This window comes from Meles meles, chromosome 19 (genome assembly GCF_922984935.1).
Source record: "Meles meles chromosome 19, mMelMel3.1 paternal haplotype, whole genome shotgun sequence".
NCBI lineage: Eukaryota > Metazoa > Chordata > Mammalia > Carnivora > Mustelidae > Meles > Meles meles.
This window is the reverse complement of record NC_060084.1, coordinates 51161042-51185289: the sequence shown is the minus strand read 5'-3', so window position 1 is coordinate 51185289 and position 24248 is coordinate 51161042. Positions and strand designations below refer to the sequence as shown.

Genomic DNA, 24248 nt, shown 5'->3' with positions numbered 1-24248 from the left:
GGCGGGGGTGGGATGGAGGTCACAGCCGGGTGCAGAGGTCAGTCGGACACCTTACGCCAAATCACCTTCACTTTGGTTAGAAGTGAGAGTCAGCCTGTCTGTACCCCAAATTTGCACTCCCCGCCAGGTCCCCATCCTGGAACAGTGGCCTCCTTGAGCCAGTCCCAGGCCAGCCTCCCATCCCTCTGTCTCCCCTGCTTCCGCACCCCTGGCAGTCTGTCTCTCTGCTCCTCCCCTCCTCTGGGCTCTCAGCCCTAGCGCTGGTCAGGTCTGGTCCTCTCCCTATGGACTACTTGCCCCAGCCTCCGCCCCGGCCTCCCTGCCTCCAGGCCACCACACCCAGAGCTGACCCTACTCTTTCCTGCTCCCAGCCCTCCTATGGCTCCCTAGCGCCCTGGGACAGGAGTCCCAGCCCCCCAGGCCTGACTTTCAAGGACAGAAGTGGTCTGTCCTCCCCCATCCTCTCTTTCCAGACCTTATCATTCCCTGCACTTTCCTTCCAGCAGCCTCGGCATGGCGCTCCCAAGAATGCCCAGAGTCACCCTCCTCCACCCGGCAAACCTCCCCACCCAGACCCGGCTCAAATATCCACGCCCTCCTGACAACAACAGCTCAAATCACTGGGGACTGAACATCTCCTATGTACCAAGCTCTAGTCCAAGCCTCTCATGTCTTTTTGTGCCCAGTGTGCCAATAGCCCTGCAGAGAGCTGTCCTTACTCCAACTGGTAAACGGAGCCTCAGAGAGGGGAAGACACTTGTCCAAGGTCACACAGCTAGGGAGGAGCTCAAATTTAAGGGCCCAAAGCTGCCGCCTCCCTGCCCCCCCTCTATCTTGTTGCCTTCCCTGAAATGCAGCCGGCCTTCTGGTCAGCCCCACCAGCGCCACGGCTCTGATTTTCCAGGTCATTCCTAGTTTCATAACCCTCCATCCCTTTCTTGTCTTGAACCACTGGCGTGTCCCAGAAATTCTAACATGTTGGCAGTTCCTCACACCCAGGGGCACAGCCCAGAAGCTCTGTCAGGCCGCATGGCCCAGTTTTTGGTTTGGAGAATAAAGTTGGATGAAAAAAAAAAAGTGGTTGTGGGGGGCAGGGTTGGTAATGCCGAACTCGTCTCCGGATCTCCCAACATGAAGAGACTTACCAGGGTGGGGAAAAAAAACCAACTCAGGTAGGTTGTCAGCTCTCTCTAGTTTCCAAACCCCCAGGCTGCCCCTCTATAAAACAGGGGTATTAACATTGGGGGGAAACCATATAAAATGTGGCCAAATATTGGCAACTTTATGTGGTTTGCTCTAATAGATAACTCACCTGTCCATGCTTGGCAAGGATTAAATGTGATAGAACCACACGTGGTATCTGACCCGTGGCCTCGGCCCCCTTGTGGACACTGGCCGCTACTCTTGCTCTTGTGCAGAACCTAAGCCCTTCTAGTTTACAAATTATATTCACACCGTGCGGTACCTTGTTACACGGAAATAATACGCCAGTGCCCACCGCTGTGGTTCTCACAGCAACCCCGAGAGCCTGCATTTTCCCACCATTTTTTAAAAAAAGATTTTATTTACTTATTTGAGAGAGAGACACAGAGATGGTGACAGAGAGCACAAGCGGGAAGGACAGGGAGAAACAGGCACCCTGCTGAGCAGAGAGCCCGATGCAGGGCTCCATCCCAGGACCCTGAGATCATGACCTGAGCCGAAGGCAGACGCTTAGGCCACTGAGCCACCCAGGCGCCCCTTCCCACCATTTTTTAAAAAAGATTTTTATTTATTTATTTGAGAAAGAGAGAGAGAGAATGAGCGGGAGGGGGGCGGGGGGCGGGGCAGAAGGAGAAGGAGAAGAAGACCCTCCACAGGGCAGGGAGCCCAAGGCGGGGCTCCATCATGACCTGAGCAGAAGGCAGACGCCCAACAGACTGAGGCCCCCAGGAGCCCCCTTTCCCACCCATTTTAAGGATGAGATGTCTAAGGCTCTGAGAGATTTAAGTTTTTTGTTTTTAAGTAAGCTCCAGGCCCAGCATGGAGCCCAGTGCAGGGCTCGAATTTATGACCCTGAGGTCAAGACCCGAGCTGAGATCAAGAGTTCGATTCCCAACTAACTGAGCCACCCAGGCTCCCCAACATTTTAGGGGATTTTAACTGCTTTATTGGACATAAAAATTTCAGGTGTTTCCCACTCCAAAAAGTACTGACAGAAGGAATAAAACACACACCTGAAATGCACATGCAAGAAGGGAACCTGTCCGGGGAGCTTAGTGAGGGGGCATGTAACAGGAGCTGCTCGTACCCAGCCTCTGGGAACATCTTTGTTAAGATGGGGAGCCTGGGGGCACCTGGGGCCCCATCATTAAGCATCTGCCTTCGGCTCAGGTCATGATCCCAGGGTCCTGGGATCGAGCCCCGCATCGGGCTAACTGCTCAGTGGATAGTCTGCTTCTCCCTCTGCCCCTCCCCCTGCCCCGCTCATGCTCGCTCTGTCTCAAAGAAATAAAATCTTAAAAAAAAAAGGAGAATCTAGAATGGCTGGCTGTGTTCACTGTGGATTATTCCTCTAGAAGCCCAACATCCTCCTTGCAGCCCAGCAAAGCAGTGGGCATTCTGCATGGCACCTTCTTCCAGGAAGCTCTCCCTGATTGCTCCAGCCAGAAGGCATTTTCCTCTCCCATATGCCTGCTCCAGGGGTGTTTGATGGAGTCCAGACAGGATTCCCATCTAACTCCAAAGGCTGTTTCCTTCCACCAGTCCCCTCTGCCTTTCAGGTCACAGCCATCCCTGAAGCTCACTTCCCACATGCTCCAGTTCTGCATGGCCTCATCTGTCCTATCACCTCCCCTGCTCAGGGCCCACCGCTGGCTTCCACCTACTCAGAGACAAGCCAAGGTCTCCCTGGGCCTCCTGTCTCCCCTCTGCCCACATTTCCCACCCCCCATCCCAACTCAGCTCTGGCCACATGGGCTTCTTTCCTCCCCTAGGAACACATCAAGCACGCTCTCACCTCAGGGCCTTTGCACTGGTGTTTGTTTCCCATTGCCTGAGACATTTTCCCCCCAGATAGCTCCAGGGCTCCTCCTTCTGCTTCAGATCTTTGCTTAAGTGTCATTTCCCTCTGCCCCCCGAACCCCAGCACAGGCCTCCCTGACCACAGTATTTAAAACTGTGCCCCCACACATTCCTTATCCCCTATTCGTTTTGGGCTTGCCTTTGCTCCTTCGCTCTGCTCTCCGGCTACCATTTATCTTATTTTCCGTGCCCCCTCTGTGGCTCAGGGGCTCAGGACCCTGCTCCATTCACCATTGCGCCCCCCAGTACCTGGTGCATTGCACGGAAGGGTAGGCCTTGCCGAAAGGGAAGGGAAGGGAAGTGGCACGAGGAGGGGAGGAGTGGGGGGGCGCTGGGCTGGGGTGGGGCGGGGCCTCACCTGCTGCAGCTCCTCATAGGTGATAAACAGGAAGTTTTCTTTGCCCTGCATCCGAATCCAGCCCTTAATATGGTCGAACCAGGAGCCAAACTGCACTGCGGGCGGAGGGATGGGTGGATCAGGGCCGGGCAGCAAGACTGCCCCGGCCAGGGCTCGGGGCTGGGGCAGGGGGTGTGCCTCACTGGCCCCACGTGGCCCTGGACCTGGACCCTCTGAGCTCGATGCCTCCCCACAAGCCCCCCACACCTGGTCCCCTGAAAACCCCTGTCTCCCCATCTCTCTGTTTCTCTCCCTTTTCTGCATCTCTGTCTGTCTCTCTGTTTCTCTCCTCTCTGTATCTATGTGTCTATTTCCTTCTCTCTGTTCCCCTGTCTCCTTCGCTGTAATGCCTGGGATCTCTGCCTCCCTCTCCTTCATACCCCTCTCCTGCCCCCTTCCTGTCCGGGTGACCGAGGGGCACCCCCTCTCCTCACTTTGCCCCAGTCCTCACCTTCGCCTTTGAGAAAGTTCTGCAGGAACTGGTCCGGTGTGCCAGGGTCCTTCAATTGCCCAGCGATCTTGGAGTAATGATAGAGCGAGACCACCACGTCCCGGGGGTTCCGGCCCATGTAGATCACCTGGGTGTGGATGTTGGGGAGAGGCGAGAAGCTGTCAGACACCGGCAGGACCCCAGCCCCAAAGATTGCATGTCCCCAAGCCTTCTCTCTTCTTATTCTACAGCAGGAACAACTCGGGGTAGATTTCTCAGGGGACTGTCCCGCTAAGCTTAGATCAGTTCGCCCCATCCCAGAGGATGGGGAGAGTTTCCAGCAACCACATTCTGGGAGGAGAGAAGGACAGTTTCTGGACCAGGCAGAGTGACAGTTTGGCTTCAGGGAATCAAGATCGGAGGAGGAAGCCATGGGGCTCAGGATGGGGGAGATCAGGGTGAGAGGCGTTGACCCTCCCTCCTATTCCCATAGCCAAGGGAATTCATTCATTCCTGCCTGGTCCCTCACCTCAGCCTCTTCCTCAGCCTCCCAGCCTCCACGTGGCCCCAGAGGGTCTTTCTGCACCCATAGCTGACCCTGCCCTCATCGACTCTCCAGCACCCCAGGGAAGAGTCCCAGCCCCTGAGCCTGGCATTCAAGGCCCCCATGACCTGGCTCCGCTCTGTTTACCTGCTTCATATGCCACAACCAAGCCTCCCCCCACCCCCGCCAGCCCCATCGGATATGTCCTTCCCTGGCAACTGTCTCCTTCCCCGAGACTACAGTCAGGCACTCACTTCCTTGGTAATCCCACCAGTCTCCTGGGTGTAATTACTCCATCCATCTCTGTGTGGACCAGCGAATTACAGACACGTGTGTCCAGCCCAGATCTGTCCTATCACATCCTGATTCAGTGATCTCCCTGCCCACTGGCAACCCCCACCCGGCCGCGCAGGGTCGACGACAGAGCTCCTGCCTTCCCCTGAGCCTCCCCTCCCGCCGCCCCCCATCCCAGGTGACAGCAGCCTCAGCCTCCCAGCTGCTTAAGCCAAACACCACGGAGTCACCCTTGACTCATCTGCCTGACACCCACACCCCATCTGCCAGCAAATCCAACTCCTGGTTCCACCTCCAAAATACAACCCAAACCCAGCCCGCTTCCTTCACCTCCTTGGCCACCACCCGGGTCTCTGGGTCACCAAGGCCCCCAACCTGGACTCCCTGCAGTCGCCCCCACGGCCTGTTCTCCACTTTGCCTCCAGAGGGCGCTGTGAAAACCCAAGTTGGCTCCCCTTCCGTGGCTCAGAGCCCTTCCCTGGTTCTTGTCCCTCAGAGGACAAACGAAGTTGCCACCACAGCTCACGCAGCACTGCACAGTTGGGACCCTGTAACCTCCCTGACCTCATCTCTACTCCTTTCCCCCCATTCAGTTGGTTCTGGCCACACAGGATTCCTTGGAGCCTCAGGCATGCCACACCGGCCCCTTTGCACCTGCTCTCCCCTGTGCCTGGAATGCTCTTCCCCCAGACACCCCCACACCCTGCTCCGTTCTGATGTGAGTTTATCACCTCGGCGTCTTAAAGAGCTTCCTTATCTATTCTCTGCCTGTTACTCCTTAGAATGTGGGCTTACGTGGCTGTGTGCTTATTGACCACGGTTCTAGGTCAGGGCCAGGTACCTAGGAGGTGTTCAACAAACACGTGCTGAATCCATCAGTTAGTTAGGCTCTCCCCCACCCCAACAGCCACCCTCCCCCGCCTTCCGCACCTTGGCCTTGGAGTTGAAGAAGGCTTTGGTGAAGAGCTGGATGGGGAGGTGGGAACTCATGAGGCGGGGGCTGGGCAGGTCTGAGAGACTGAAGGCCCCCATGATGGTCTCACACCAGGGTGCCCGCTTCCAGATGGGCACCGAGCGGATCCAGGATGGGTCCCCGTCCTTCAGGATTAAGCTGAGAATCTCAATCATCCAATTGGTGCCTGTCAGGAGATATCAGGCAAATTAATCGAAGACAGGGTGGCGGGGGGCAGGGGAGGGCAGAGAGAAACAGAATCGGATTCCTCAGATGCCTCCTGGCCAGCCAGCAGAGAAGCCGGAGCTGTTGCTTATTGTGATTTTCAGAGCAGGACCTCAAGGCTCAAAGAAACAAGGTCGCTGGCGGTCAAGGTGGCGAAGCCAGGAAGCAGCGTGCACAGCGAAGACCGGCTCACTGTCCACCCAGCCCCATTTCATCTCCCCACAAGGACTAGGATGGGACCACATTCCCCTCGCCTCCCCTGCAGCTGCGTGTGGGGCCATGTGACGGAGTTCTGGCCAAGTGAGTGCAGGTGGCAGTGACAAGCAGCCTTTTCCAGGCCTGGCCCATAAACACCTCCTACACGGCCCCTCCCCCTTCCCTCTCTGCCGGCTGGATGCAGGGGCGCCCCTGGAAACTGGGGCTCCCGGGGATGGCACAGCCATGAGATGGAAAGAGCCAGAATGCCGAGGCTGCATGGATTTCCCCCCACTTCCCTCCACGCATTCTGCCCCGCGCGGAGTTTAAAGGAATGACAAGCTTCTAGTAGGTTCCGTGGCTGGGACTCTGAGGCTTATGTGTGAGGCAGAAGCATTCCGCTAGTACATAGGGGAAGCTGCAATTAAATCAATCCAGGCGTCTGGGCTTAAATTAAAATCTCAGCAGCTTTCGGGGCGCCTGGGTGGTTCAGTGGGTTAAGCCACTGCCTTAAGCTCGGGTCATGATCTCAGGGTCCTGGGATGGAGGCTCGCATCAGGCTCTCTGCTCAGCGGGGAGCCCCCGCCTCTCTCTCTCTGCCTGCCTCTCTGCCTACTTGTGATTTCTCTCTGTCAAATAAATAAATAAAATCTTTAAAAAAATCTCAGTAGCTTTCACTACCCCTTCTTGGGTGTAATCCCTTGATTTCTGGGGGGACCCACAAATGTTACGTAGCAGGAAGGGAGCTCGTCAATGACCTGCTTCTCTTGTCTGGATTCCAGGATACTATCGGCAAGTCAGATGAGAAATAATAATAATAAATATTAACAGTCACCTATTATTAGTATTATATTGCCCTGGATCTCTGTTTTTGTTGTTGTTTTGTTTAAGATTTTATTTACTTATTTGACAGAAAGAGCACAAGCAGGGGGAGCTGCAGAGAGAGGCAAAGGGAGAAACGGGCACCCTGCCGAGCTGGAAGCTGATGGCGGCCTCCATCCTACCACCTTGGGATTCGGACCTGAGCCCAAGGCGGACGCTTAGCTGACTGAGCTAGCCAGGCGCCTTTATTTGTCTGCTTTTAAGTCGTCTCTGCGACCAAGGTGGGGCTCGAACCCACGAAGCCGAGATGGGGAGAGTCGAACGGCTCATCAGCTGGGCCCGTCGGGCGCACCGGAATTGTCCTGGATTCTAACACTAACCCAGCGCGGGTTCTTGATGCCCTGCCTCTTGCCCCCAGTCCACTCTCCGGTGCCGGTTACCGGGAGATGGGAGCGGGACCCCCTGAGGAGGTCTCCGGCGCCCAGCGCAATGGTAACCTCTCCCACTAGAGGGCGCCAGAGGAACCCTGCGGCAGGATGGGGCTCGCTTCCCAGCTGGCTCCGTGATGGACAGCGGCCCGCAGGGCCCTGGACACCCGGCTACACTTTCCGCCCACCCGACCCCGCTCCCCCAGCGGACTTCCCTGGGCGCTGTGCTTCCGCCCAGAGAGAGTGGCTGGCTGAGCCCTGCATGGGCTCTTCCTGTATCCCCCGGGGTTCTCCTTACCCCCTTGATGGGTTTAATCCTCCCCCGCGAGTTCACATGTTCTATTTTGCGGGTGTGCAGGAAAATACGCCTAATGTAAAACTTAACGCATTTCACCCTTTTTAAAGTGTCCAGCTCAGTGGTGTTAAATGGATTCAGGTTGTCGTGAAACCATCGCCATCCGGCTCAAAGCGGCTTTGAACGGAACCTGCTGCTCAGGGAAGGGAAATTTGGCGATGGCCATCAGAATCACATATTCACAGACCCTTTGCCGGGGCAATTCCGCATCTAGGAGTTTTTTCTACAGATAAATGCGTAGGTTGTGCAAATGCTATCTGCACATTGGGTATAAAGTGTGCATTGTGTATAAAGGCAAAAGGCTGAAAACTTAGTCAATATTCATCAGTCAGGCACGGTTTAAACAAGAATTCCCGTGCATCCAATGTTACCGAATACTATGGAACCGTAAACAAACAAATGAACAAGGAAGTTCTTGGTCCACAGTCCTAAGATGTAAGATGGGATGATGTCGAGATACAAGGAAAAAGAGGGGCGCCTGAGTGGCTCAGTCAGTTAAGCGTCTGACTCTTGATTTGGGCTCAGGTCATGATCTTGGGAACATGAGAATGAGTCCCACCTTGGGGGCTTGAGATTCCTTCCCTCTTCCTCTGCCCCTCTCCCTCCTAAACAAATACAAAGAAAAAGAAAGCAAAAATATAAACAAAACCATAGTACAGAATGGTGCGGATAGCGTGTGAACCGTAGGGGGAAAAGTGACAATATATTTGGGCACCTTTCTGTTTGCACGTACAAATTCTGGAAGGATACACAGAGGCTCTTAGTGATTGCAGAAAGAAAGAGATCTTTCGGTGCAAACACTTTGTACCTCTTGAGCTTTTGAACTATGAACACATTACTTCTTCTTCTTCTTCTTTTTTTGAATGCATTACTTCTTAAGAACAGAATCAATACATTTCAAGTTAAAGAAAAAAGCTGGGGTGCCTGGGTGGCTCAGTGGGTTAAAGCCTCTGCCTTTGGCTCAGGTCATGATCTCAGGGTCCTGGGATCGAGCCCCGCATCGGGCTCTCTGCTCCGCAGGGAGCCTGCTTCTTCCTCCTCTCTCTCTGCCTGCCTCTCTGCCTACTTGTGATCTCTGTCTGTCAAATAAATAAATAAAATCTTTAAAAAATAAATAAGTAAATAAATAAAATCTTAAAAAAAAAAACCCCTCTCTGCCTGCTTGTGATCTCTGTCAAATAAATAAAATCTTTAAAAAAAAAGAGGGGGCGCTTGGGTGGCTCAGTGGGTTAAAGCCTCTGCCTTCAGCTCAGGTCATGATCCCAGAATCCTGGGATGGAGCCCTGCATCGGGCTCTCTGCTCAGCGGGGAGCCTGCTTCCTCCTCTCTCTCTGCCTGCCTCTGTGCCTGCTTGTGATCTCTGTCAAATAAATAAAATCTTAAAAAAAAAAAAAAAACCACAGCGATAGCAATACACACCTATTCCAATGGCTTAGAAACCAACCAAACAAACAGAAAAGCCCGACAATGTCAAGTGCTGGCAAGGAACGACGTTTGGTTGGCGAGCTCGCCGATGTCGCTGGTGAGAACTCAAAATGAAGCCACTTTGGAAAAAAAAGCTTGGCAGTTTCTCATAAAGTCGAGCCAACCTACTTTCCGTAGACTCTGCAATCTCACGTCTGAGTATTCCCCAAGAAAAATATCTCCATGCACTTGTGTGCAAAGCTGCACACAGATGGTAGGAGTCCGTCTATGTGACATTCTGGAAAAGGCGAAACTCTAGGGGCCACAAACAGCAGTGGTTGCCAGGGCTGGGGCTGAGGGAGGAGCTGGCCGCGCAACAGTGTGAAGGGATTTGGGGGCGATGGCTGTTCTGTGTCTTGGTTGTGACGGTGGCTATAGGACTGTATGTGTCTCTCAAAACTGGGAACTCTGAGGGAAATGAAAACATGCGTCCACAGACAGGATGCCCATGTTTCTAGAAGCGTTACTCGTGACAAAGCATGCAGACAACCCAATAAATTACCAACCAGTGAGTGAATAAACAGAAAATAGAACGCATACTATGGGACGGTATTCTACCGTAAAAGGGAATGAAGAAACACTGACACACTATGGCATATATGAAGCCCCAAAGCGTTGTACTAAGTGAAAGAAGCCAGACATAAAAGACCCTGCATGGTAGGATTCCATTTTTTTAAAAAAATATTTTATTTATTTAACAGAGAGAGATCACAACTAGGCAGAGAGGCAGGCAGAGAGAGAGGAGGAAGCAGGCTCCCTGCGGAGCAGAGAGCCCGATGCGGGGCTCGATCCCAGGACCCTGAGATCATGACCTGAGCCGAAGGCAGAGGCTTTAACCCACTGAGCCACCCAGGCGCCCCGGTAGGTTTCCATTTATATCAAATGTCTAGATTGGACAAATCCATCGAGTCAGAAAGCTGACTCATGGTGGCTGTAGCTTGGGGTTGGGATGTGGGGTTTGCGGGGTGATAGGCTAACGGGTACAGGGTTTCTTGTTGGGATGGTGAAAATGTTCCAGAATGGATAGTGATAAAGGTTGCTCAGCTCTGTGAATGCATCACTACCAGAGAGCTGTACACTTTAAAATGGGCAAATTGGGGGCGCCTGGGTGGCTCGTAGGTTAAGCCTCTGCCTCAGCTCAGGTCATGATCTTGAGGTCCTGGGATTGAGCCCCACATTGGGCTTCCCCCCCAACCTGTCTCTCTGTCTACTTGTGATCTCTCTCTCTGCCACACAAATAAATAAAATCTTTAAAAATAAATAAATAAAATGGGCAAATCGTAGGAGGTATGAATTATATCTCAAGAAATACCCCTCACAGAACTCCATGGTGAAGAGGGTGAATATCATATATTGAAATGTTTCAAAAATGTCTTGAAAAAGAAATAAAGGAGTCAATCCCCATCGTTCTAGAGAAGGAAAAGCTGAAGTCTGTCCCTTTTCTCACTAAAAGTTCCTCGAGGGACTTTGAGTAAAGTCACCGGAGAACCTCTCCTTGGCTCCAAAGGGATGCTTCATCAACCCATGTGCCCCCAGTCTCGTTCCCAGCCTCGCTGATCTTCTCTTGTTCCTTCAGTCTCATTAAGCCCCTCCTACCCCAGGGCCTTTGCATGTGCTCCTCTCTGTGTAGGACACACTTTTCCACTCAAACCTCTCTTCAGCTTCCAGATCTGGACATGAAGGCTGCCCTCGTCCCCATCTCTTTTTATTTTATTTATTTGAGAGTGAGAGAATGAGAGAGAGAGAGACAGAGAGAATGAGAAGGGGCAGGGTCAGAGGGAGAAGCAGACTTCCCGCCAAGGAGGGAGCCTGATGTGGGGCTCGATCCCAGAACTCCAGGATCATGACCTGAGCTGAAGGCAGTTGCTTAATCAACTGAGCCACCCAGGCACTCTGTCTCTCTCTCTCTCTCTTTTTAAGATTTTATTTATTTGGGGGCGCCTGGGTGGCTCAGTGGGTTAAAGCCTCTGCCTTTCGCTCAGGTCATGATCCCAGGGTCCTGGGATCGAGCCCCGCATCGGGCTCTCTGCTTGGCAGGGAGCCTGCTTCCTCCTCTCTCTCTCTCTCTGCCTGCCTCTCTCCCTACTTGTGATCTCTGTCAAATAAATAAATAAAATCTTTTAAAAAGAAGTATTTATTTGACAGAGAGATCACAGGCAGAGAGGGAGGAGGAAACAGGCTCCCTGCTGAGCAGAGAGCCCGATGCGGGGCTTGATCCCAGGACCTGGGATCATAACCTGAGCCGAGGGCAGAGGCTTTAACCCACTGAACCACCCAGGCGCCCTCCCCCAGAGCATCTCTTGTTACCTACATTCAATGCTCCCTGCACCTTTCCTCGAGGGCACCCATTCCAACCCTAATTACATAGTAGTAGAGGTGACTGCATATTGATATAAAGTCTGTCTCTCCCAGCGGATTGACAACTGTCTTCCCTACCTACAGCTGTGTCTCCACACATGGCAGATGATTAGTAAGCAGCTTTTCAGTGACGGAATGGAGAAAATTAAGAGCATCCCCTTCCTCCTCCCTCCTTCCCCGCCTCCTTTCTTCTGCCAATATTTACTGAATCCTTACTAGGTGCCGGGTACTGTTTTAGGCTCAAAGACTACAGCGGTGGCCCAGACCCACTAAACCACCTGCCCTCAAAGAGCTCATGTTCCAGAGGGGGACCAGAGAATAAATAAACAAACAAAAGCACAATATAGGGGCTCATGGTGACAGGTGCTCTGACGGAAACGAGTGGCTAGTTAAGGGGCCGGAGAGAGACAGGGTGGAGAGGCTGCTTTAGTTGGGAGGTCAGGGGAGGCTTCCCTGGGGACCCGAGAGCCGACCTGGCAGGAGGAAGGAGGGACATCTGGAGGGTGGAGGGATTCACCAGGGTAAAGGCCAAGTTCAACCCAGTAAGGAGCCCACCCAGAACCCCACCTCTCCTTGCCCAACCCCCAGCCCCTCGGTGAGCCGTTCTGAGGCTCCATGGCAACCACCTGGGTCCCGCGCCTGGCAGGTACCTGACTTGGGGTAGGTGATGATGAAGATGTCATCGTCCTGAACGTCTGCGTTCTCTACCATGCGGATGCTCTCCGGCGAGTAGATGCCAACGGGGAAGGGGACGCCCTTGTACCGGAAGTATTCGCCGGACAGCTTCTGGCTGTGGGAGTGTGGGGGAGACACCGTGAGTACCGGGGAGGCGGTGAGGACAGGAGTCAGTCCTGGAGGTTGGGGGTGGGTGGTGGGCAGAGGACTCTCAGGGCAGGAGGGAGGGAGAGCAAGAGACAGGTGAGGGGCGCTCGGATCCCCGGGGGAACCCTGGCAGCAAATGTTTCCTGAACCTCATTTCTTCATCTGCAAGGTGGGGATGGTTTACCCAAACCCCACAACAAGCCTCTGAGGGCATCAGAGGCACATCAGCAAGGCACAGAGAGGTTGAGTGACTCCCAAAGCCACACAGCTGGTGGGACACGGAGCCCTTCATAACTGTAAAGCGGGGCTAAGTGCTTTCCTCTCCCTCACCTTTTGCCCCAAACCTTGAGGAAGAGGTTAACTCACCACCCCATTTTACCACAAGGAAACCGAGGCCACAGAAGCTTTGTGCCCTGCCCACTCCTTCCTGCAAGGCTATGGAGCGCAGAGCCCACCATTGAAACCCAACCCAGGGGTCACCATGAAGCTGAAACACTTCTGTTTTTGTTTTTTTTACATTTTAAAGTAATCTCTACACCCAACGTGGGGCTCGAGCTTACAACCCTGAGATCGAGAGTCGTCTCCTGTTCTACGGGCTAAGCCCACCAAGTACCCTGAAGCTGAAGCAGTCCGAAAGTTCATGCCCCTCACTTGAGCTGCCTTTCCAAAGCCCCCATGATGGGTCCACAAAGCCGCAAAATTTCCCAAAGTGAGATGTTTTAAGAGAAAAATCCATTCAACCCGCTGTAGCTTTCCATGACAGTCTCCCCTGGGGTCTCCTGTCCCTGGTGTGTGGGAGAGGGGTGGGTATTGGGGGGCCCTCGCTAAGGTGAAGGGGAGCTGGTCCCCCCCCCCCGGTATTTATGGGGTCGCCAGTCACGCCTGTCGGAGCATGGAGCACGGCCACATTCCCTCCAGGTGGCTGGCTGCAGGAATTCGCATCACGACACCCCTTGTCCTCGGGCACCTGACCCGGAAAGCAAGAGGTGGAGGAGGAGACGCAGGTCTGAAGTGTATGAATCCAGAAACCAGTTTATGTCATTTTTCTGGAATGTTTGGAGGGTTTGTCAGCTTTCAGAATGAAGCAAGTTGCTATAATTCTCTTTCTCACTCTAAATAAACATCCCACCCCTCCCTACGGCCAGAGTCACACACATTGGTTCTTTCCCTTAAGGAGAGCCCCCTCGCCACCGTCCAAGCTTCCAGCCCCATAGAATTCAATCTGCCCTTCCTGAGCTGCCGCTCTGGGCCGTTTCCATTCGTGCCTTGTTAGAGTACACTGAGAACAACACTGAACTGGGAAAAAGACAAAAAACAAACCAGTATGTGTGTAAGTAGGTTATGTTGTCTGTGGATTTCACTTTGGGATGGCAAAGAGGCTATTACCAATATGCTATTATTATGTATAAAGAGGGTTGGGGACCACACAAATGAAACTCAGAAACACAGTGTTGAGTGAAGGACAGGCCACAGGAGGGCCGGACCCCATGATTTCAATTATGGGAAGTTCAAATACAGGAAATGTGCTAGAAGTTGCTAGAAGGTGCTAGAAGTTGCTAGAAGGTGCTAGAAGGTGCCAGACGGCACAACAGCAGTTATCCTTGGGGGTTCGGGAGACTGTGATGTGGGGGCTGGTTACACAGCATGCCTACTGTGCGAAATTCCTTGAGTTGTTGACCAAAGCTCTGTATACAGCACTCTTGTGAGTTTTACCTTAACAAAATATTCAGCGAATGAATGGATAAGTAATTAAAGGGTTGGGGGGAGACCTTCCAACTAAAACAACTATTTCTAGTAAAAAGGAGGTGGAGTGTGGGGCCTGAAGAGGTTGAAAACGCAGCTGGCTTATTGACAGTTGAGCTAATGAAGGTCCCCTGAAGGCTGTGACTGGCCTGGGGGGCCCCCCAGGATCCTTCCTGAAGGCCTTTACCAGCTTCAGGGATTGAGGACTGGGGAGATTCTCCAAGGCCTGGCACCAGGTAAGGCTTACAGGGGAAGAAGAGAAGCTTGAGGACTGTGTACCCTGCCTGGGGCTGTGGGAGGGCTCTGGGAGCCCAGGGGAGGCTGAGCTGGCTGGGGCCTCCCAGGGACAGTGTCCCTGTCCCGAGATGGGCCCGGAAAGGGCTGCGGGAGAAGCCGGTGTGGGGGGCTACGGCCTGCTGGCAAAAAGCCCTTTATCCCTGACTGGGGGTTGTTCCCGTGGAGATAAGGAGGGAGGGTTGGTCACCTCACAGGTTGAAGAGGGTGTGGCCCTGGGTAACCACAGTGGTACAGGCCTGAGGAAGAGCACAGCCTTGGGGCTGGACATGGCTTTGGCACTTCCTAGCCGAGCTGAGGCCCAATACTTCAACACTCTTTCTTCAACGGCAAAAGGGAGATGGGAGAAGTAGCAGTGTCTTGATGGAGGGCGTAAACTCTGAAGCCAGAATATGGGGGTTTGAATTCTGTGTCCCACCCACTGTGTGACTTTGGGTAAATCAATCGACCTCTCTGTGCCACCTGTTTTTTTAATCCATAAAATGGGGGTAGTAATAATCGGTACCTCATAAGGCTGTCGTGAGCACGTAAAAAATACGTGAACTCACCACCCGAGAGATCAAGAGTCGCATGCTCCGCCAAGAGACAAAGTTGTAGTGACGTCACTGTTCCGTGATAACATCAGCTTCCCCACAGGGGGAGGGTGGGCATGGAATTAGTGATGTCACTGGTTGCTAGGCAGATTAGCCCAGGGAGTGGGCGCTTGGAGGCGGTCAGTTCCCATTAGACGGATTGGCCCCAGTGCCTGGCTCTTGGCGCTCTGCGTGCCTTGGCCAGCGGATCTCGCCTCCCTGAGCCTCAGTTTTCTTATCTGTCCCATGAGGATAACAGTCATCTCTACCTCAGGGTTCTTATCCTACCCAAGGATTAAAAGGGATAATCTAGGGACACCTGGAGGGCTCCGCTGGTTGAGAGCATCTGCCTTCAGCTCGGGTCATGATCCCAGCATCCTGGGATCGAGTCCCCACATCAGGCTCCCTGCTCAGCGCTCTGCCTGCTGCTCCCTCTCCTTGTGCGTGCTCTCTCTCTCTGTCAAATAAATAAAATCTTCAAAAAATAAAAATAAAAGGGATAATCTCAGAGGCGCCTGGCTCCTGGTAAACATTGGGAAAGCTGACACTCCCTCTGGTGGGCAGCGCTGTTTGGGTCTTTGATCTGACAGCCCCTGGGAGAGATGTCATCCCCGGTTGGCGGTTGGCAGGAGAGGAGAAGGGAGATGCCGACAGGGAAAAGATGCTATGCCCTTCAGGAGTCCCTGAAATATACACGGATGGCATGAATCAATCAATACGAGGGTATCTCCCTCCTGCCCACCCCGCCCCCAGCAGGGAGGATCCCCGCTCCACCCCAGGGGGTCACGTCCCTGGTGCTCTCCTGTATCTGACTGACCCAATGCACGCAGGAGTGAACGAAGGCACTGACCAAGAAGAAAGTGAGAGAGATGGAGCCCCCGAGTGACTCAGTTGTTAAGCGTCTGTCTTCGGCTCAGGTCATGATCCCAGGGTCCTGGGATCGAGCCCTGCATCAGGCTCCCTGCTTGGCGGGAAGCCTGCTTCTCCCTCTCCCACTCCCCCTGCTTGTGTTCCCTCTCACTGTTTCTCTCTCTCTCTGTCAAATAAATGAATTAAATCTTAAAAAAAAAAAAAGTGAGGGAAAGTCAAAGAGCTTTCGTGATGTCCTTTCACCTGCCTCAGCCCTTTTCAGCCCCCTGCACTTCAGAACCCCCTGCCTGGCCCCTTCGAGATGCCCACAGCTGGGTCCCCTTGTGGGCTAGCAGTATGCAGACCTTATCAGTGTGCTCTCAGAGCCCAGAACAGCCAATTGCTCTTTAAATAAACAATTGAGGCCCAAATGCCGCCTCCTCACATGTGCCGATACTACAGACAGGACCATGGAAGGAAGGGAGAGTGATCTGGCCAAGGCCACACGTGACAAGTTCCAGGCAGAGCTGGAATTTGAACCTCGGCCCTGTGGGCAGTTTCTGTCCCTGTCCCGCCTTCCCTGGGTACCCCGAAACTCCCCCTGCTCTGAGCACTATTCCCACCTCCGGGCCTTTGTGCCTGCAGGTCCTCTGGCCAGGAATGCTGGGCCCGCCCTTGCCCTTGTCTGTGCTTGAGGGTTCCAGGCCGGGAACGCCCCCCACCCCTTCCTGCTTGGCCGAATCCCACTGTGTGTCCTCAAACAGGTGCTGTGTGCCTTCGCTCCCCAGCTTGTAAATCAAATCTGGCCCCAGGGGGACTTGACTCTCCCTGGGTGACAAGCCTGTTTTGTTCCCACAGTACGTCCAGGGCCTGGCTCGGAGTTCTCACTCCACTGGAGCAGAGGAATGAAGGTGACGATGGAGCCGGGTCAGTCGGGCGGCAGAAGAACAGCGGAGAGCGCGCCGGCTGACATAATGGGCCGCTGGCTGAGCTCCTGCCTATTTGCCTTCCCGAAGCTGCCGGTTCTGGTCTGCCCTGCTCCAGAGACCCCAGAACGTGAGACTCTAAGAATGGCCTGACACATCGACACTCCGGCCTCCCACCCCGGCCCTGACCCTCTCTCTCTCTCTCTCTCTGTCCACACTGCGACCGTCCAGCTCTGGTCTCCTCCTCGCCCTCTCGCTCTCCAGCCAGGCCCTTTAGTCCCTGGCCTCCAGCCCCTTCCACCTGTCCACCCCGCACATGGCCGCAGTCCCTCAGTCTGCAGCTCAAGGCCCTCCGTGACCTAGGCCTGCCCATTCTTCTGGCCTCCTCCGACCTGAAAGACCCTGTTCTGACTTCCCTTTGGCCCCAGAAGGGGAGGAAGGGCAGGGGACTCGCCGAGAGAAAATCTATGTCAAAGACATTCGTTATCGGACTCCTCCCAGAGCCCCATGAGGTGGGTATGGTGAGCACTACTTCCTGCCGGAAGACATGGAGGCCCAGAGAAGTTAATATATTTCCCTAAGGTCACACAGCAGTCTTCCTAGGTGGTCTCAATAAGTACCTGTCAGTGCACCTCTACCCCTTCCTCTGCCACTAGACCAGACCAGTGTGTGGGTCACGGTCAGTGTTTTATCCCCAGGGCCTGGCACAGAGTAGGTGAGCAATAAACAAATCCATCCCCGGTTAGGATCCCCGGGCGATGAGGGCCCTGTCGCCATCTCCAGAGGCAGCCCCGTCCGCAGTGGGGAAGGAAGGCGGGTTGAGGTTGGGTAGACTCGGATTTGAACTCAAGCTCTTACCAACTAGCTCTGTGACCTTGAATACATGACTTACCCTTTCTGGGCCTCAGGATGAGGAGGATAGGAAGGCTTCTTCCCTCCCGTCGGGACTTTAGCGGCCGCCTTACCGGTCTCCCTGCTTCCACCCCTGCACCCCAGCGACAGTTCTCCCCATTGTTAGAAACTAAGCAGGCTCTTGTCTCTCCTCTGCTCCCTACCCACCCGCCTCACTCAGAGAAAAAGCAACGTCCTCACCGTGAACACGAGGCCCCACAGGAGCCGCACTGACCCTTCCGCCTTAATTTTCACCCCCACCCCTCGCTTACTGATCTCCTTGCTGGTCCTCTGACCCTTCAGGCCGAGGCCTGCCTCAGGGGCTTTGCACTGACTGCCCTCTCTGCCTTCCACCGCGCTTGGCACCCGCGCCTCCTGCCTTTGCTCTGACGGACAGCATCCTGCTGCCCCTTGTCGGTGAGGCTTCACCCGACACACTCTTTGCACTCAAGCCCCACCCCAGCCTCTCGCCCTGCTTTGTCTACGTGCCACCAGCGTGCTGGGCATCTTCCCAGGCGCTCTCACGGTTTATGTGTCTCCCTGATTGTTCATTGCCGTCCTTCTCTGCTTGCACCTAAGCTCCGTGAGACCAGGGATTATTTTATTTATTTATTTATTTTTGGGTCGGTCTTGATTGCCAAGAGCAGCCCTCCGGTCGATATTTGTTGAGGAAGTGATATTAATACCGACAGTGATGGCTGGCACAGTAGTCCCCGCTACGTGATGGGCCTGGCTTCCTGGACTCCCTTGACATCCCCTCCCCACTTTGCAAATGGGAGCCGGAGGCATGGAGAGGCAGAGCCGGTATAGGAACCCAAGCACCATGGCTCCACGGTTTGACCCCTAACCAGCTGCGGGCCAGGGCAGGGTGCATCTCTGGGCCCCTGGGTTCGGTGCTCCCAGAAGTGCTCCTATCTGGGCTGGGGTGTGGGCGGTCGTCAAGGAGACAGAGGTTTGCCCCCGGGGACTCACGTGACCTCTCGGAGTGCGACTCCATCCCCCTCCCCTCGGCCACCGGAGTATTTAACTCCTGGGGAATATTATCATATTATATTATATACGGTAGTCCTGTATCTCACCGAACCGTCTTTCTTTTTAAAGATTTATTTATGTATTTGAGAGCGAGGCGGTGGGAGGGGGGAAGGGGCGGAGGGAGAGGGAGAGAATCCCCAGCAGACTCAGTGCGGAGCGCGGAGCGATCTCACCACTGGGAGATCCCAACTGAAACCGACACCAAGAGGCGGGCGCTCCCCCGACTGTGTCCCACAGGCGCCCCTGCACTATCTTATTATAAGCAGATCTGAAACCAGAGTCTCTCCCCCTCCTGGGTGTTCACCCACGAGCAGCGAATGCTCATGTCCACACAAACATTTGTACTCATGTGTTTATAGTCACCTTGTTCACGATTCCCCAAAACTGGCAACACCCCAGATGTTGTCCAGCGGGTGAGCAGGTCAACAGCGGCCCGTCCACACCACGGGACGCCCCTTGGCAATGAGAGGAGATGACCGCCTTTGGCTAGGGTCATGATCCCAGGGTCCTAGGATCGAGCCCTGCATGGAAGCCTGCTTCCCTCTCCCACTCCCCCTGCTTGTGTTCCCTCTCTCACTATCTCTCTCTCTCTGTTAAATAAATAAATAAATAAATCTTAAAAAAAAAAAAAAAAGAATGAGCAGTGGCAGGGGGATCAGGGACCTCTTTTCCAGAGTCATTCCAGCCTGATGCCCAAGGGGAACTCCCCAACTCTGGAGCTTTAGGCCTTTTTGCCAGAAATGGGGCAAACTGATTCATTCAGCCCACAAGTATTTACTGAGCACCTACTCGGCACCCTGCGCTGGGAGATACCAAAGTAAAGCAAAGTGACCAAAAAACCCGATTGTAGTTTGTGTTTGAATGGACAAAAATGAACCCAAAAATGTTCTAACGTGTGTGTATGCCCCTTTAAAAGATTTTATTTTTAAGTCATCTCTACACTCAACACGGGGCTCAAACTCACAACCCCTGGATGGAGAGACGCACGCCTCCCCAACTGAGCCAGCCGGCACCCCCGAACCCCAAACGTTTTCAGTGTGGGATGGTGATGGGGGCCAAATGGAGCAGGTGGGGGATGGGAAGCGTCTAGGGAAGGTTGCAGGTTTAGGTCCACAGAGCAGGAAGGGTAACCAGACGGCACCATGTGTGCAAAGGAGATGACAGGATCCGGGGCTGGGATTCTGGGTTCTGCGTGGGGCTGGAGCTGCTCCCCTTCCTGGGAGCCGCCCCACGCTTCCAGCCGGAATGCAATAAGGCCTGCAGGAGCTCTCAGCAGCCCAGCCAGCTGTCCTGCTGACTCATGGCAGCCGCCTGTGGTCAACCTGCCTTTCTCTGGGGAACACTGCCAAGCCTCCCCAAGCCTGAGCCGGGTTCAGCGCACCCCATTCCCCTGACACACGGTGCAGTTCCCCGGGCTGGCCTGTTCTCCGTCGCAGGAGTACCTTTCCCTCACCTCCTGAAATTCTGCCTGGAGCCCATCTGGGCAAGCATCAGCATCTCCTCTGGGCATCTCCATCCCAGTGGAATGACTCACGCCTTGGCCAGAGTACAGAGAAATAGGCTCTTTTCAGTTGCCTGCTCTTGGCAGGAGAGCAATTAGACTAACCTCTTTGAGAGATCACTTGGCAACATTTTATGCATGCAGACCACCTCCGCTAAAGCAGGAGACACCCCCTGTGTGTGTGCTTGCTTCTTTTGCAGCCCTTTTAACACTTAGTAACTAATTTCTTTGGCTAGTGACTTCTTATGATCAGCCGGCTCCACTCCCAGGCACTCTAGGAGGGAGGAGAAATTCTACCGTGTCCCACCTCCAAGAACCAGTATCTGACATTCCGGGCACTACCCCATCATATCTGTTGGAGGGGCAAATGAACGTGACTCCTGGAAATTTACGGAATAGATCGATGGCCTTGAGGGGGTGCCCAGTTAAATATATACCAGGATGTTCATTGCAAGATCATTGATAAGCAAGACTTGAAACAACGCAGGGCTGGATAAATCCATCAGGGTCCCACAAATATTGGAATCCAGCCATTCAAAAGGAGGCATTTATTTCTTGAGAGGGGCGGGGGTCCCGTGTATATTTCTTAAAACCCAGCAAATTCAAATTTGTGCACTACGCTGTAGGTATACATCCTCTTTTTTTTTTCTCTCTCTCTCTTTCTTTTTTTAAAAGATTCTATTTATTTGACAGAGAGAGAGCAAGAGAGCACAAGTACAACGGAGTCTGCTTCTACTTCTCCCTCTGAGCAGAGAGCCCGATGTGGAACTTGATCCCAGGACCCTGGGATCATGACCTGAGCTGAAGGCAGACGCTTAACCGACTGAGCCACGCAGGGGTCCCTAGACATTCTCTAGTAAAAGAAAATCCCATAAGCAAATATGGGAATGCTTGCAAGGCAATGTTCTGATGTCTACAGCTTACTTTGGAAACGTATCACAAATAAGGATGGATGGGCCGATAGAAGAATGCTCAGATACGTGATAAGACATATATATATATATATATATATATATATATATATGACAAATATAATAAACTATGAAGTAAAATAAAACAAGACATATAAAAAATAAAATATATAATAAAAATAAAATACAATAAAAAGACATATATAATACCAATAAAAATTGGGAGGTATAGAGAAGTTTGTGGATAATTCTTCCAAGGTTTTTTTTTTTTTTTTTAATATGTTTGGATATTTTCACACTGAAAGACTGGAGGGGTAAGGAAGTGGTATTTGGCAAAACATCTCAGAGACTACAAAAGGCTAAACAGTATGATGTAGTATCTTGATTCTGTTTTCAAAAGGAATAAATAGGGAGAGATACACGCGTGAAGGTTCATTTCTGACAGGCAGGCATTAACAGTGATGACTCCAGGGATGGGTCTGGGGTCGTCGTGAGACGAGAATTTTCCATTTCATGACTTCCCTATGTCTTGAATTCTGAACTGTGAGCACAGCGGCGGTGTGTGTCCATTGACCATTAGGTCAATGGACAGCTGTCTCGTTCTGCTTAAAAATAGCTGCGAGATATCCCACTTCCATCCTTTTTAAAATTATTTTCCTTTTGAAGGAAATATATTACTCTTCAGTGAATTTTGACGGACACATATCCTCCTGCGATCCCAACTCCTGGCAAGACGTGCTCGCCCCTTGCCCGTGGCAGGTGGGCCCAGAGACGTCTGGGGTGGGGTTGGGGGGTTAATGTGGGAGTCAGAGGTGGAAGAGCCCAGGCCCCCAAACACGTGGCCACAGGACCCCAAACACTTGTGGCTGCGACGGGAGCTCTCAATGAATTTCGACCGCGTTAAGCGTGGCAAGTGGGAGGCTGTTGAAGTCCGCCAGACTTTCTCCCAACGGCGCATGCGTCTTTTTCTTTCTCTTTAGAAAATCTGATTAGGAAAGTAACAAATTCTCGGATCATATCTCTATATCTTTTGATCATCTGGGTTTGTGAATAAGTGCATGGTCTCTCCCAAAGATGCCACTGCCAGCCTCAGGGGATCCCACGACTACCAGTGTGGAGGCCGAGAAAATTCAGGCCGTCCCACCTCAAGTTTAACGTTAATGAGTACAGCCCTCTTAGCTTCCGCAGCCATCTCAGGCCCCTGTGACCTCGGGCTGAACTTTCCCCTACTTTACTTTCGTTCCAGGGAACCCCACCCTGCTTTAGTTCCAAGAAAACCCGCTATACCTAACCCTGTAAACAGCCCAGCTAATCAGCTCACTGCTGGAAAGTCTGAAATTTCCCTGCCCCCAATCCCAACCTCTGGTACCCACACATAAATACCACTGCCCTAACTAGACTCGGGGTCCAAGTCCCTGCTCCGCTGTGTCGGGTATACTTGGGCCCAAGCTTAAGCTTGTTGAATAAACCCTCGTGCGATTGCATCGGTGTCGGCTCCTTGGGGGTCTCTCGGACGCGAAAACTCGGGCATAACACCAGTTTGGTGAGTAACTTCACCGCTTATAGAAGCACACGCAGACTTTCACAGCGAGGGCTCTGATTCCCTCCCTCTCTCCCCCTCCCCCCCCTCCTCCTCACCCTCCCTCCTCTCCCCCTAACCCTTCCCCCTTCTCCTCCCCCTCCTCTCCTTCCTCCTCCTTCTCCTCCGCCCTCTTCCTCCTTCTCCTCCTCCCCGTTCTCCTCCCTCTTCCCCTCCCCCTCCTCCTTCTCTCCCGGTCCTTCTCCCTCTTCTCCTCCTCCCCCTCCCTCCTCCCCCCTCCCTCCTCCTCCCCTCGCCCCCCTTCCTCTCTTCCTTCTGAAAAATATTGATTTCAGACCTTACACCTTACTCTGCACCTTGCTTATTTTTTTAGGTCAATGGACAGCTGTCTCGTTCTGCTTAAAAATAGCTGCGAGATATCCCACTTCCATCCTTTTTAAAATTATTTTTCTTTTGAAGGAAATATATTACTCTTCAGTGAATTTTGAGACATATATCCTCCTGCGATCCCAACTCCTGGCAAGACGTAGAAAAGCCCAGCGCCCTGGAAAGTTTCCTGCTGCCTCCTCCGAATCTGTCCCTGCCTCTGCCTGAGAGGTGACCTCTGTCCCAAGTTTTCCTCAGAAATGGAGTTGTCTGGTCTTGGCTGTCCTAGAACTTTCATCTTACAGAACGTGCTCCAGCGTCTGGCTGCTTTGGCTCAGCGTTACATTCTTGACATTCATGGGTGTTTGCGTGTATATTAGAGTTTTTTCCCTTTCTGTGGCTGAGTTGAATTCCACTGTGTAAATAAATCACAGGGTGCCTGTCCTTTTCCCTGTTCTAGGCTGTTTCCACATCAAGTTATTAAAGCTGCTGCCCCCATCCTGGTCTTTGGGTGGCCCTGTGTTCTCATTTCCTTGGGCAAATAACCAGGAGTTGGAATTACTCAGGCATTGGGTGGGGGTCATATTATTTGCATTACTGTAACTATGCGTTTTACGTTTTTACGTCCTGATGGGGTAAAATCCCCTCTCCAGTTTCCTCCCCTCCCTTCCACTTCTAGCACATTTCAAATCCACTCAAACTTTTAAATAACTTAAAATTTTTTTTGAGATGTATCACTTTGATATATCACTTTCCCAAAGATAATAGTAATGGAGAAAAATCTAGCTAAAGAAATTAATCACTCTCTTCAAATTCTCAGAATTCTTTGTTACTGCAGCCCGGGCTTTGTCCCTCAAAGGCCAGCAGATTCACTGTGCCCCCATTGGCTCGCACGGCCCCCACCTCTCTGAGGCCCCCACCCCAGCATGGCCAGTGTTGTTCTGTTCTCACCACAGGTTCTCCCAGTTCCCTGCATACTGTATGCTCCACCGCCCCTCAGAGCTCTGTGTGTGCCTTTAGCCGGAGGCTTTTTGTGATTTTTTCTTTCTTTCCTTTCTAAGGCTTCCTCTCCCTCTCTCTTTCTCTCTCTCTCTCTTTCCCTTTCCCTTCCAACATGCATTTATTAAGCTCCTACTAGGTACCTTTCCTGGCCCTTGGGTCACTCACAGCCTGGAGCCATGCCAGCCAACAGAACTTTCCAGAGTGATGGAAACACTCAATTCTGCACGCCTCCCCCCGAGGATATTGTATGGGTCACTGAGCCCTTGAAACTC

At 52.9% G+C, this 24248-nt stretch overlaps 1 protein-coding gene across 2 annotated transcripts in view; it reads right to left on the bottom strand.

Annotated features, from left to right (window-relative positions):
• Positions 1 to 24248, bottom strand: part of SULT2B1 (sulfotransferase family 2B member 1) — a 31346-nt gene that overhangs the window by 1771 nt on the left and 5327 nt on the right. For both annotated transcript variants that reach the window (XM_045989070.1, XM_045989068.1), the window contains exons 2-5: positions 12178 to 12317; positions 5659 to 5867; positions 3912 to 4038; positions 3422 to 3516 (exon numbers count right to left, since the gene is read on the bottom strand). In XM_045989070.1, coding sequence (XP_045845026.1) covers positions 3422 to 3516; positions 3912 to 4038; positions 5659 to 5867; positions 12178 to 12317 — 571 coding nt within the window. The remainder of the gene's footprint in view (positions 1 to 3421; positions 3517 to 3911; positions 4039 to 5658; positions 5868 to 12177; positions 12318 to 24248) is intronic.